This window comes from Ursus arctos, unplaced genomic scaffold, assembly GCF_023065955.2.
Source record: "Ursus arctos isolate Adak ecotype North America unplaced genomic scaffold, UrsArc2.0 scaffold_34, whole genome shotgun sequence".
In the NCBI taxonomy this organism is placed as follows: Eukaryota; Metazoa; Chordata; class Mammalia; order Carnivora; family Ursidae; genus Ursus; species Ursus arctos.
The window spans coordinates 21,349,383-21,362,298 of NW_026623030.1; the positions used below are offsets into that span (position 1 = coordinate 21,349,383).

Below are 12,916 nucleotides of genomic sequence, written 5' to 3' on the forward strand. Positions count from 1 at the left end.
CGCTGAGCAGGGAGCCCCGCAGGGTGGATTCCAGGACTCTGCGATCATGACCTGAGCCTGACCCTGAAGGCAGACACTCAACCCACGGAGCCACCCAGGCACCCCTGAAACTGTTGCTTTTTAACCCATACTAGTTAGGAGAAGTTGTCACTAAAAACCCATTTGTGGTTTCCTGCTTCACCCAGGAGAAATCGTCATTAGAAATGGATTTGTGGTTTCCCACTTCGTCTTTTTTTATTGCTGACAAAACTGTTTTATCATTTCCTATGATTTTTACAGCAACATATGCCCATTGTAAAGTGGAAAAGAAGTCAGAAAAGCAGGAAGCATAAAGACCATCGTAATTCTAAAACTCAAACACGGCCACTGTAAACACTTTAGTATAGATCCTTTCAGATGTTTTTCTGGGTTAACACACACACACACACACACACACACACACACACAGAGTTGTTTTTTTTTTGTTTTTTTTTTAAGCATCACGCTATATATATTTTTCCTTTCGACTAAAAGGCTTTATTTCTTACAGCAGTTTTAGGTTTAGAGAAAGAACAGAGCTCCTGTACCAGCGCTCCGACCGTCTGAAGGGATAACTTGCCTCCAGCTTCTGCACTCCTCGCTTGCTGACATAAGTCCCTTGGTCTGGAGCAGAACGGACTGGCCCTGAGATTTGCAGACCCCTGGTCTCTAGGAGAGAAGGACCAAACTATCCCAGGGCATAAGGCTTGACCACATTCAAAAACAGCTGCCATGATACCAGCCAGCCTGTTCGGGGTTGTCGAGAGGAGACTAGCCACCGGCTTCTCCTGCCCGCAGCCCCCCTCCCTTTCCCCGTGCCTTCCCCGTGAAAGCCCCCCAGCTCCTCCTGGACAGGGAAGATGGTCAATCAGTCCGCCATCTGCCCAGGTTGCCAGGTCCCCGAATAGAGCAACCCTTCCTTTCCCACCATCTGTGTCTCTCGAGGACTGATTTTTGAGGGGTGAGCAGCGGAACCTGGGTTCGGAACCGGGTCTGGGTCAGGTAACACTCCCGTACTTCCCACCTCTGCTTCTACGCCTGCTTTCCCACTGTTCACACTGGTGTGGTACTGTTGCTACAACCGATGAGTTGGTGCGATACGTTGTTATGAACTCAAGTGCAGAGGCGACACACATTACGGTTCACGCTGCATAATGTCGCGTGTCCACCCTCGTGAAATGATGCAGAACCGTTTCTCAAAACACCCTTGCCCCACATATTCATCCCTCCCTGTGTAGATCTTCCTTCTTTTCTAACTTATGCATTCAGTGCTACAAAGTTCCTTCCGAGCATTGCTTTCACTACACCCCATGCATTTTAACTGGTTGTTTTTTTATTTTCGTTTAGCACAGAATATTTTATTTTTTAAAAGATTTTATTTATTTATTTATTTATTTATTTGAGGGGGGAGGGGACAGAGGGAGAGAATCTCAAGCAGACTCCTCGCTCACTGTGGATCCCGATAAGGGGGCTCGATCCTAGGACCCTGAGGTCATGACCTGAGCCGAAACCAAGAGGTGGAGGCCCAACCGACTGAGCCACCTGGGCGCCCTAGCACAGACCATTTCAAAGTTTCCTTTGAGACTACTTTGACCCATGTGTCCGAAGTGTTGTTGAATGTCCAAAGACTTTGGAATTTTCCAGATATCTTTTATTGATTTCTCATTGAACTCCACTGTGGTAGAGAGCATACTCGGTATGACATCTATGCTTTGGTATTTGCTAAGGGTGTGTGTTTTGTGGCCTCGGAATATGGTGTAGCTTGGTGGGTGTTCCATGGGGCTTGAGGAGTTTGTCTTCTGTTCCGGTTGGACGATGTAGTCTAGAAATGCCAATTAGCTATCTTTCTTAACCACCCTTCTTTGAACCGGCTCAGTGATTCACCGCCACTCCCCACTCCTTCTGTACAACATGTTGGCCTATGCCAAAGGCAAAAGGTAACCACGAAGGGGCTGGACTTCCCCCTACGTGACATGCACTTTGCTTACCGGTTGGACTGTATGTGTTTCAAAGATTCTGTCTGCTCTCAAATGCTTTTTGGCCATTGTATTCGTTCATGACATGTATACTGTGAACCCACGTAACACCTCTGAACGTGAGAGACTCCCACTTTGGGGGACTAACACTTCACCCTGGTTTTTGAAACAGGAGCTGCTGAGCACAGGGCAGCTGCAGCCGTCCACATTCTGGATTAAAACCGGACACTCTGCAAAAGGTGTTTTCCTAGTAACTGACCCGATGGATGGTACCGTGTAATTGCACCTTCCAATCACAATTCTGGAAAACGACTCTGTACATTTCCTAATACTTGCACAATTTGCTAATAAAGACTCGTGGCTCTCACTCCTCCAGGGGCCTGCCCTCAGCAAAAAGTCTAGGTCTTTACTGAACAATTGGGAAATTAAGGCACATTTGTGGGTCCCAGCAACCAAGTTCGAGAATCGTGATACTCTGATGTCCTAAATACGGAGTTGTAGACAAAGCGACTTGGTCACAGAGCAAGTTTGGGCCAGGGCCAAGCTAGCTATAAACTGCGCCGTGCGTGCATGGTGACTTGTTTCCGAGGTGCTCAAATGTACTATTTAACCTTGTTAGGCCAACGCCCTTGGCAAACCCGTTTCAGCGGAGGAGGGGCCGGCCCAGTAGATTCCAGACCACCAAGCATTTTAATCCACTTGGCCACCTACCTAGATGGCACTGACTTCACCAGGCACCCCCGGCCCCTTGGCCTCCCCCTTTCCTGGGCCCACCTTCAACAGCCCTCGTGGGATACCAGACCTTGGCAAGTTGGTCTCATCTCTTGGAACTATTTCTTGTTGTTCTCATTTTCCAGATGAGGAAACTGAGTCTCAGAGAAGTGAGGTTGAGTATCTAGAAAGTGCCGGTCAGGATTTGAACGCTGAACTGATCACAAAACTGGAGTGCTTTTTTATTGTCAGGTGCTTTCGACCACACCATATTGCCACTTGCCTGGTGCTTTATTTCAGTGAGGGAGAAAAAGATCACTAGCCAAGTCAGGCGTACCCATATTTATGAAAACTCTCCTCATGTATATTCATCTTGGCTTCTTTGGCATGGCCACATGCCTGGGGAGGGAGATCAACCATTTTAGAGATGGAAATTAGCTTTCTTTTCAACTGCCCACGACTGACTGGGGGTGCCTGCCTAGAATGCTGTGTTGAGAAGGATCCGGAGGCTGCTAGCAGGCTCTGTGGGGAAGATGCCATATTGATTAGTGATGTCTGGTATGAGTGCAGGGAGAGATTAGTGATGTCTGCCCCGAGCACAGGGCCACCAGTGTCTCCTGCCGCTGCTGGAGGGGGCTGCATGGCTCTAACTGGTACCTCTTTCCACCTGCTGGCAGCTGGCTAAACTGTAGGAAACACAGATGGACTTTAGGGCAGTTGGCAAAGTCATGAGGGAGGTGGGAAGCACAAGGCATCAACCAGGAAATATGTTCAAATATACACCTTGTCCCTAGGGTACAGAGTCCGGGGGCGGGGGTGGCAGGGAGAGCACGGGTAGTTTGAAAAGAAAATCTCCCCAGGTGACTCTAATATGCCTATTTCTTCCCCAAGACTAAGAACCACCCTTTTGGGGATAAAAAAAAGATCTTGTCTCTACCTTGGGCATCTGGTGGACGGAACTGATGGTTCCTTCTGGGTAGTAACCAACATTCCTGATAAATTGCTTAAACATTTTTGGGATAGATCATGGCGGGATTAAGAATCCCCCTGGGAAGTTAGTTCCCTCCTCGGCTCACGTTCGGGACTGTTGAGGGCCACCTGTGAAGACTCCTTGCAGGATAGAAGGTGCTAGATCATAAAGGGGGCCTTGATGATCTATGATATTATTAATCAGCGTGTTAAGGACATTGCACCAGGAGTCCAGTGAAACAGCTCCTTTCCTGGCATTGCTGCTGGGAGCCGTTGGCCGCGTCATTCCCTTCCCTGGGCTTTGGGTTATTCCTCTATGAGATAAATGAGTTGATTGAACTAGGCCCTGGCTCAACTCTGTGGTCTCTTTGAGCCTTGACATTGTCAAATTCCACAGCACCCGGGACTCTTCCCCAAGGTTGGGATAGAAGGGAGAAGAGGATAGGTGGGCACCAGCAAAAAGCGTTCTTCTAACAGGGTGTGGATTCGGCCAGCATGGCCAGAGACCACATCTGCCTTGCCCACTGCCGCATCCCCAAGGGCCGGGACGGAGCAGATGCTCATTAGCACGGACTCTCCGAACCGCATCGCGTATCCTGAGGGGGAGGAAGCACTTCCAAAAACCAGAAAGGAAAAACCCAGGCCCCCAGTTTTTCCTGGATAGTCCTACTTTATTTTTGGCTACATCATCACAAAGAAAGGCAGGGGGCGGTTCTGCATGCACTGGAGGGCGTGTGCTCTAGGCAGGGAGGTGGTTACATTTGTCAGGGACAGCGTGTGCCCAGACCGGGGACACCGTGAGCTCGCTGCATGCTGATTCCAGCGCCAATACCAGCGTCAGGCTTGAGCAATGCAGCCAGCATGCTCTCTCCTAGGGGCAAACAGTGGGGAGCAGGTGGGCTGAGAGTGGGCGCCACGGGGACTGGCGGAGGGACAGGGTCAGGGGGCAAGATGGCGGCCAGGAAGTCATCGGCCATCTTGGGGAAAGAGAAGAGCTTGATGTTTAGAAGGTTATTGAAGGCAAGAAATCAGAGTCTTCCGATGAATTGCGCAGGGAGCTGAGGTGGAGGCATTGATTGGGACAAGTTAAAAGGTTTGGAGAAAGTGAGAGCTTGAGTGTCCATCTGACGACGTCTATGGACGCCAGGCTGTCAGACAGAGGGAGGTGATTTTCGAGGGGGAGGACAATGGAAACCGGGAAAAAACAAGCCTTTCTCGTGGGGCAGTGACAATGACCTGACCCCAGCCTCATATTTGTAACGTACATTCTCATCACCTTTTCCTCCTCTTTATTATTATTTTTTAATTTTTTAGGAAGAAAGACTGAATGATTCGTGATGGAACCATGGCCTTTGGCGTCAGGATCTGTCACTCTCTGAAGCTACAGATTCGTGATGGTATTTTATTCTCTCGATGATTTGGTGAAGAGGGTGCAAGAGATAGAGAGATTGGGGCAGAGCCACAGACAGAGAGATTCAAGGCGATCGTGAGTGAGAGACAGGACTCCAGAGAGCAGAGAAGCAGAGAGTCGAAGACGGCCGGGACGGAGCGGTGCGTTCACTTAACTAAGAGCAGAGGGAGGGGGAAGGCTGGGGGCTTTGGAGAGCCCCCCCCCAACCCCAGAGCTCTGGTTTCTAAATGCCTTTTGCACCTCCTTGGGGAGCCCAGGGGCTGAGGAAGCCCTCTACTCGGTCTACACAGCTGGCGAGAGGCCGTCGTGCCCCGGGGCAGCGCCAGCAGCTGGCCCAGCTGGGGGACACCTGGCTCTGCCACCAGGAGATGTGGACGGTGTTGAGAAGCACGGTCCTAACCGGAACTTCAGGGTGGGGCCAGTTTGAGTTTGCTGGTCAAGCGGGGGAGGGGGTGAGGCTGGGTTAAGGTATTTTTTGCTGTTGCTATTTTACCCTCTTAGAGGGAAAGGAGAAGGGGAGAGAGATGGACAGGGAGGGAGAAGTGTGAGGAGCTCAGAAAGAGAGTCTGATGGGGTGTAGGGTTAGGGAGAAGGGGAGGGAAGGGCGGGAGATGGGGGCGCTAGAGAAAGGGTGTTGGGTTTTATTAGGAAGCAACTAGATGGCATCCTGAAAGAGGGGGCTACTAAGCCCCTTTGTGTGTTCTGCGTGTCCACGTCTGGATGCATTTGGGGCCAGGAGGGTGCGTTCCTAGTCACCGGGGAGTTTAAACACGGTGGTCTCTTTTCCGGGCAATTGGGGGGTATGGTGTGGAGGGGCAGTGGGGGCCTGGATGCTCTATTTCCTCCCCAGTGCTGGTCCTCACAGCCTTGTTCCGGTCTGCTGACAGCTGAGGGTATATGCAGACACGACACAGGAAACGCAAATTGTGTGTGTGTGTGTGTGTGTGTGTGTGTGTGTGTGTGTGTTCAAGGCCTGGAGGGTCTAAAAACAGTCCTAAATGATGAAGAACCTTTGCAGTTTACCCAGAGAGGCTGTTAAACTAAAGCCTCCTTGTAAAAATCTCCGCATCCCTCTCCCTCCTGCTCTACCCTAGAGGGACCAGAGAGGGGCTGCAGTCAGGGCCCGCACCACAGCATCGCAGACGGAGGAGAAAGGTCTTTGGCAGCAGTGCCCAAGGTCAGGGGGCACCTCAAAGGCAGGCACAGGGAGGGAGAGGGTGGGGGAGGCAGAGAGAAGAGAGACCAGAGTGCGAAGGGCAGCTGGGTCAGGCTGGCGGGTGACCTGGCACGGGGTGGGGCATGGAGCCGGAGACCTGGGGGCCCATCCTAATCGCTCGACACATGGTTCTCGTTCTGTAGCTGGTGCCAGCGCTCAATCTTCTTGTCCTTGTTTTTCAGACACTCGTACCAGTGTTTTAAGCGTTCTCCCTTGGCCGAGATCCCCAGCTGGCAGCCTCCTGGAGGGCAAGATGGGGAGTCAGAGGCAGGCGGTCAGAGTGGAGGGGACGCATGGGACTCTCACTCTGGACCCAAATGTCTAGTTGGGAAAAACTGCCACCAAGCAGTGACCCCTCCCTCACCCTGGGATCCTTCTCTATGGAGGGCTGTTGTTACGATGTCATTACTACTGGCCTTCTCTGCCTGCACACTAGCTGCTCGAGAACCTGCCACGGCTCCCTATTAGAGCATCAAGTTGTAGCTTCACGCTCTCATTTTCTAAGACCTTCTGTAAGTCACCACCCCACTCACTGAAACTTGTCCCCCACTACTTCTGGGTACCCACCGTCTATTTCCAAAGGGTCAGCTTGGCCACCCTGTGCTGTCCTGCCTCCACACCTTTGCTTGGGCTGTGTCCCTCGCCTGGCGTGCCCTCCCTGCTCCATCTTTAATGACTGTTCGTCCTCGTCATTTGAAGGGGAGCTGGGAAAAATTAGAACCCTCCTCCAGGACTCGCAAATTGATTAAGGAGACTTCCTTTGCACCCTATTTTCTGAAGCCACAGACCCCACTGTCCTCTGTGATTTGATTATCCACTGGAGGTGATCTGTTCAGCAAATAACCAGTCATGACCCAACCACCCAGCTTTGTCAGCCCTTGCCTATAAAAGCATCCCCAAATTGGACCCAGATCAGTACCGTGGGTCCTGATGTGGCTTTTGGACGATGCGGCCACCAAAAGACAAGGAGTGCCCTGAACCCTCCAAGAGAAGCCTGGATCCTTAAGGCTCTTCTCTCCTGGGAGGATGAGCTTTTTTCTGGGAGTTAGGAGCACTCACCGATGTAATCGTTGGACTTGCCGATGTCATAGTCCCAGACCGAGATGTCCAGGGACTTCTTCGCCAGGTCGCTATGTTTGATGTCATAGAAAAACTCCTGGATGCAGCAGAGAAAGACAGGTGAGGGGGAGGGTCCTGAGCCTTCAGCATTAGAAGCTAAGAGGCTGAGCCCTAGGGATTCAGGGACCAAGGGGAGGCCCTTGAACCGGGCATCTGGGAGCAAGGGGGCCCTCCTGCTGGAGCCTTTCGCCTGGGCCTGACAATCCCCTTTCAACAAACACTCTGTATAACAAAGTCTCTCAAGTCCTGTAATTCACATTTCAATGACTCTCTAAAATTGGGAAGGCTGATGGGGTTTTTCTAAGAGAGCTGCTCCTGGTCAGGTTCCCTTGAAGGCAAATGGCCGTGAATTCAGTCCTTCCATTCTGGTAGCTTCTGAAGTGGGTTTTCCTCTCTCTATCATTTAGAGATTAAGGGTAGTCGAGGGCTCTGAGGCTGACATGAAAGAGAGGTGCTTAGGTTTCCAGACAATCTGACTTTTTACCTAACTTTTCGGCCTAACTACAAAATTCATTCATGTTCATCGTTAAAACAAACGAGGAAGCTAAAACAAAGTCAAATAAAACCCAATCCCCCAAGCCTGTCATCTAGCTACCCCAAAGAGCCACTGTCAACATTCCCCATGTGCGACCACATTAACGTATGTTTTCAGAAGTTGATATGAATACTGATTGGAATATTATATGAAACACCCGAATATTATATAAGGTATAACATGAGTATACTGCATCGTGACAGCCTTCCTTTCCCATTTTATAACATATGGTAAAAAACCAACTTAGCGTGTTAGCAAGTATCTTTCTGGTTTCATTTAATGCTTGTGTGGCTGTCCCTTAACCTAATCTCAACAGTTGAGTATTTAGGTTGTTTCCAACTTTCCGCCACCATTAGTGATATGCTAAAAAGGCATGATGCAACTCACTCATTGTGTAAATCCACGATAATTAATTTAGGATTAATTTGAGACATGAATCTCTGAGTTTGAAAAGTCGTAAGATAGAGAGCAGTGGACGTACATCATGATGCCATTTGTGACCAGTAAGAAAGCCGGCTACATACCTATTTGTCTCGTATATTTATAAATCCTGGAAGTGGATAATACAGTTGCTTCAGAAGAAGAGAAGTAGGTGATAGAGGCTGGGGAAGGAGGAGGATTTTGACTGGATACCCTTTGGTACTTTTGGAATTTTCAGATATGTGACTGTATTACCTGTTCCTCAAATAAATGACATTTAAATATTAAAATGTTAAGGCTTTTGGAGCGGTTTGACGAACATCCCTTAGGAAGTTGGACCGGTTTGTTCTCTTACCCATGGTGTGTACATTTCCCCACAGGCTCACCAACACCGGGTACCAACATTTTACAATATTTTTGTGCCAGTTTGTGATGAGATCTGGTGTCTGGCCTTGTTTCATACCTTCTCTATTGCTAATGAGGCTTATTGGCTATTTGGATTTCTTCTTCAGTGACTTGTTCAGACTTCAGGAGAGGGTAGGGCAGGACAGCAGTCGTTGGCTCCTTACTCAAAATTCAGGAGTCAGAGTTGGGACATTAGGGGTCCAGCTGAAAGAGGGCCCTGGGAACAGGACGCCCTGAACTACTGGCCAGTGATGCTCTGAGCTCTGTGTACCAAGAACATTCTCCATGCACGCTCATGTGGGCACATGCATTTCAAAAGCAAAACAACACAAAGCACACTGTACTGTAGTTTCTTGGCCCCCTTTCCAACATTTGGTAAAAGCCAACGCTAGCTGACTCTGATCTGACATCCGATCATTACATTCAACAGATATTTCTGGACCCCTCGTATCTGACAACTTGTCAACAAATAACTGAAATCCAGGGGGATAGCACGAGATGCAGGAACATGTAAAGCCTGCAGGGGTTATAACACACCGACTTCTGAAGGATGACTAGGAGTCTGCCAGAGAGGAAGAGAGAGAGATGGAAACCCAGGACAAGGGAGCAGCAAGCACAAAGGCTAAGGAAGTACCAAGGACCCGCGTGAAGTCAGTGCGACTTGAGGACGGGAGTATGAGATGGGCAGGGTGGGACGTGAGTTTGAATGGGCTTGACTGGCACACCAAGAAGTTAAGGAGGCCCTGCTGGGTTAAGCAATGGGGATGAAAAATTCAGATTCGTTCTTTAGAAAGCTCACGCTTATGTGAGGATGGCCCGAACACAAGGAAGGGAGTCAGGAGTCTACTGCAAGGGTCCAGATATGAAGTGCCTGACAAGTGACAGTGAGACAACAGGAAGGGGCACATTCAATGGGTATGTAGATAGTGGCCTTAGCAGGACTTGATGCCCAGGATGGACATGGGGAGTGAGGGAGAGAGAGAGGGTAGTGCCAACTGGGTGGATGGTAAAAGGCATCACTACCCCAATTTATTTCCTCAGATTTCAGGACCACAAACTATTAAGACGTCAGAGATGATTTCATTCAATCTGTCTCCAAATGCAGCTTCTTCCTATGACATTTCTAATCAATAGGCTTTTGTCTTAGGCTTGATTCCCCCTGGTGACAAGGAACTCATTACCTATCCTTTAGATAATTCAAGTGGACCTATGAGAGAAAGCTTTTTTAAAAAAATATTTTATTCATTTTAGAGAGAGAGGGCATAAGCGGGGAGGGGTGGAGCAGAGAGGGAGAGGGAGAAAGAATCTGAAGCAGACGCTGCACTGAGCAGGAAGCCAACTCGGGGCTCGATCCCACAACAGCGAGATCATGACCTGAGCTGACACCAAGAGTCGGACGCTCAACTGACGACGCCACCCAGGCGCCCCTGGAGAAAGCTTTTTTGGTGTGCTTTGTAACATTCTAGTAGGGAGCTTGTTCCTCTCTCACACACAGGCCGTCTCTCGGCGTGACAACAATGGGGCAGCCTTACCTCGTTAAACTCAGGATTCAAGGTTTTCTTCTTTATTTGAGTCTTGTGTTTGGCTTTCTTTCCCATGTCCGGTTTCAGCCAGCTGAGAGGAGACAGAGATGCTATTGTGGAGGAAGTTTAATGAGTAAGATCAGCCTCTTGACCCCAAAGGCTCCTTCCCGAGTCAGGAGAATAACTGAACAAACCAGAAAGTGACTTAACGTTAATATGGCCGACGTGCATCAGAGCAGCTACCGGGCACTGTGCTAAGCACCTGGGGGATATTTCATTCTCAACACACCCCGATGGTAGAGCTACAATCACCCCTTTCACAGGCAAGGAAATTGAGCACCTAGGGAAGTTGAGACATGGGCCTCAGGTCACACAGCTGGGGACGCAACCCAGTGGTTGCCTCTGGAGTCTGGCTGTTAGCTAGTACTTGACCCCCACGGATCAGATTGAAAGCCTGGATGGCGGTGCCTAGAGTTGCACGATTACCCCTTAGGCTGCCCCCAAGTCCTGGGGAGGCAGTGACTGTATAGAGAGAAAGGAGAAGATGCAAATCTGATTATAATCAATCCTCCTCAAAACTACTCAGTTGCTCAGTGCCTTCCCTCTGACCTCAGGGTAAAGTTCAAAATCCTTGATATGGCTTTTAAGGCTCCATATACGATCAGATCCTTGCTCCAGCCCAGCCTGCTCTTGTGCTATGCTCTTCACCCCACTCCCCATTCATTCTCATTTCCACCCCAGGGCCTTTGCACATACCATTTCCTCTGCCTAGATGGCTCTTCCCCAGTGTAAGCATAATGCCTGGCACATAGTAGGTGCTCGATCAGTATTTTCCGGGCAAATAAATTAAATGGGCCAAAAACTCCTAAGAGTTGGGACATCTGGATTCTGATTGAAGCTGTCACTAGCTGTGCAACTTTGAACCTAAGTGTAACTTCGGCATGCCTCAGTTTCCCAATCTGGAAAGAGGGCAAACATTTTTCTTCCTTACTTACAGAACTGCTTTTGGGGATAATTTATTAGTTTTTATTGAAGCATAGCTTCATAGTGGACACACAATGTTACATTAGTTTCAGGTGTACAACACAGTGACTTGACAAGTCTATACTAGTGCTGTGCTCACCGCAAGGGTAGTCACCATCTGTCACCATGCAACACTACTGCAATGCCACTGACGATATTCCTTCTGCTGGGCCTTCATCCCTGTGACTCGCTCATTCCATGACTGGAAGCCTGTACCTCCCACTGCCCTTGAGGACAATTTTATTATTTTATTTTATTCTATTTTAATATTTATTTATTTATTTATTTATTTATTTATTTATTTATTTAAGAGAGAGGGAGTACATATAAGCAGGGGGAGCAGCAGAGGGAGAGGGAGAAGTAGGCTCCCCGCTAAGCAGGGACCCCCACACGAACCCCCCCACGTGGGACTTGATCCCAGGATGCTGGGATCATGACCTGAGCCAAAGGCAGATGCTTAACCGACTGAGCCACCCAGACGCCCCTTGAGGACAATTTTAAAGAAGGGAAACAAAGGGGGGACTGGACGGTATGAAGTGCTGAGCAAAGATAATGGGCAATTTTGATTTTAAAAATCTTTACTCGATCTTAGACTGATTCATGGCCTCCTGTTAGCCTCTCCACAATGGCTACCTGGGCAGCTGTTTGCGGGTGACCACAGCAACGCTCCTTCTCAGGGATTGGGTGGATGGGAGAAGGGGTGGTAGGGAGAATTATTTAAGAAAAACAGTTTGCCTGTGGCTGGGATGTAACAGAGTGCTGGACAGCAGCCCATGAGCTAATTTTCTTTATTGGACCATATGAGAAAACAAAACCCAATTACTCCTAGAAATCAAATTCATCCCCAACTCATGTGTTCTTTTGTTTACTAAATCCTCATTCAAAGGAAATCCGAAGCAAAGTCTACCCTGGCCTGATTTTTTAGCCACAACCCTAAGGGGAGCACTGCTTTCTATTATGAGGGGGGTCAGTGGGAGGGAATGTCTCCAGGGCCGGAGGGAGCATCAGTAAACACTCTTTGCCATGAGCAGGAACAGCAGGGGAGTGACTCATAACTGTAACGGCAGATGCTAATTGAGCACTTACTATGTACCAGACCCCATGACAATGCTTCTCTCAGATCTCCAACTGCAGGGGCAAAATGGGCTGGCAAGGTGCTGGGCTCTGAATTCACCACTACGTTTTCGCTGTGGCTGCGCTGGCCCTGGCTTCCCAGCCGGCACCTGGGCCAGCAGGGACCGGAGGCAGCCCCACTGCCGGGAGATGCAGGGCTCCTACAATGGGCGCCTTTGTGCTCAAGGATTCCCCATCACCTGAGCTGACACTTCCTCAGAACTGTACTGCAATCTGAGACTCTTTCTGCCCAACCGTCCTCCCAGCCCCTTCCTCCTCCCCACCTGCTTCCCCTATGGTCCTCCTCTGACTTCCTCTCAATTTTTCTTCACAGGTGTTTTCCCCAATAAATCTCTTGCACATCTCATTTAGCCTGGGAGTCTGCTTCTTGGAGGGCAGAACCTAATGACCAGTATTCCTCTTCCCATCTTACAGATGAGGACATCAAGGCCCAGAGATGTGAAGGCACTAGCCAAA

The 12,916-nt window shown here is 49.4% G+C and overlaps 1 protein-coding gene across 2 annotated transcripts in view; it reads right to left on the reverse strand.

The window, feature by feature from the left end:
- Window positions 1-6,411: 6,411 nt before the first annotated feature.
- RPH3A (rabphilin 3A) overlaps window positions 6,412-12,916 on the reverse strand; it is a 64,776-nt gene continuing 58,271 nt past the window's right edge. For both annotated transcript variants that reach the window (XM_026514910.3, XM_044389885.2), the window contains 3 exons: window positions 10,313-10,394; window positions 7,361-7,457; window positions 6,412-6,542 (listed from right to left, as the gene is read on the reverse strand). In XM_026514910.3, the coding sequence (XP_026370695.2) occupies window positions 6,412-6,542; window positions 7,361-7,457; window positions 10,313-10,394 (310 nt within the window). The remainder of the gene's footprint in view (window positions 6,543-7,360; window positions 7,458-10,312; window positions 10,395-12,916) is intronic.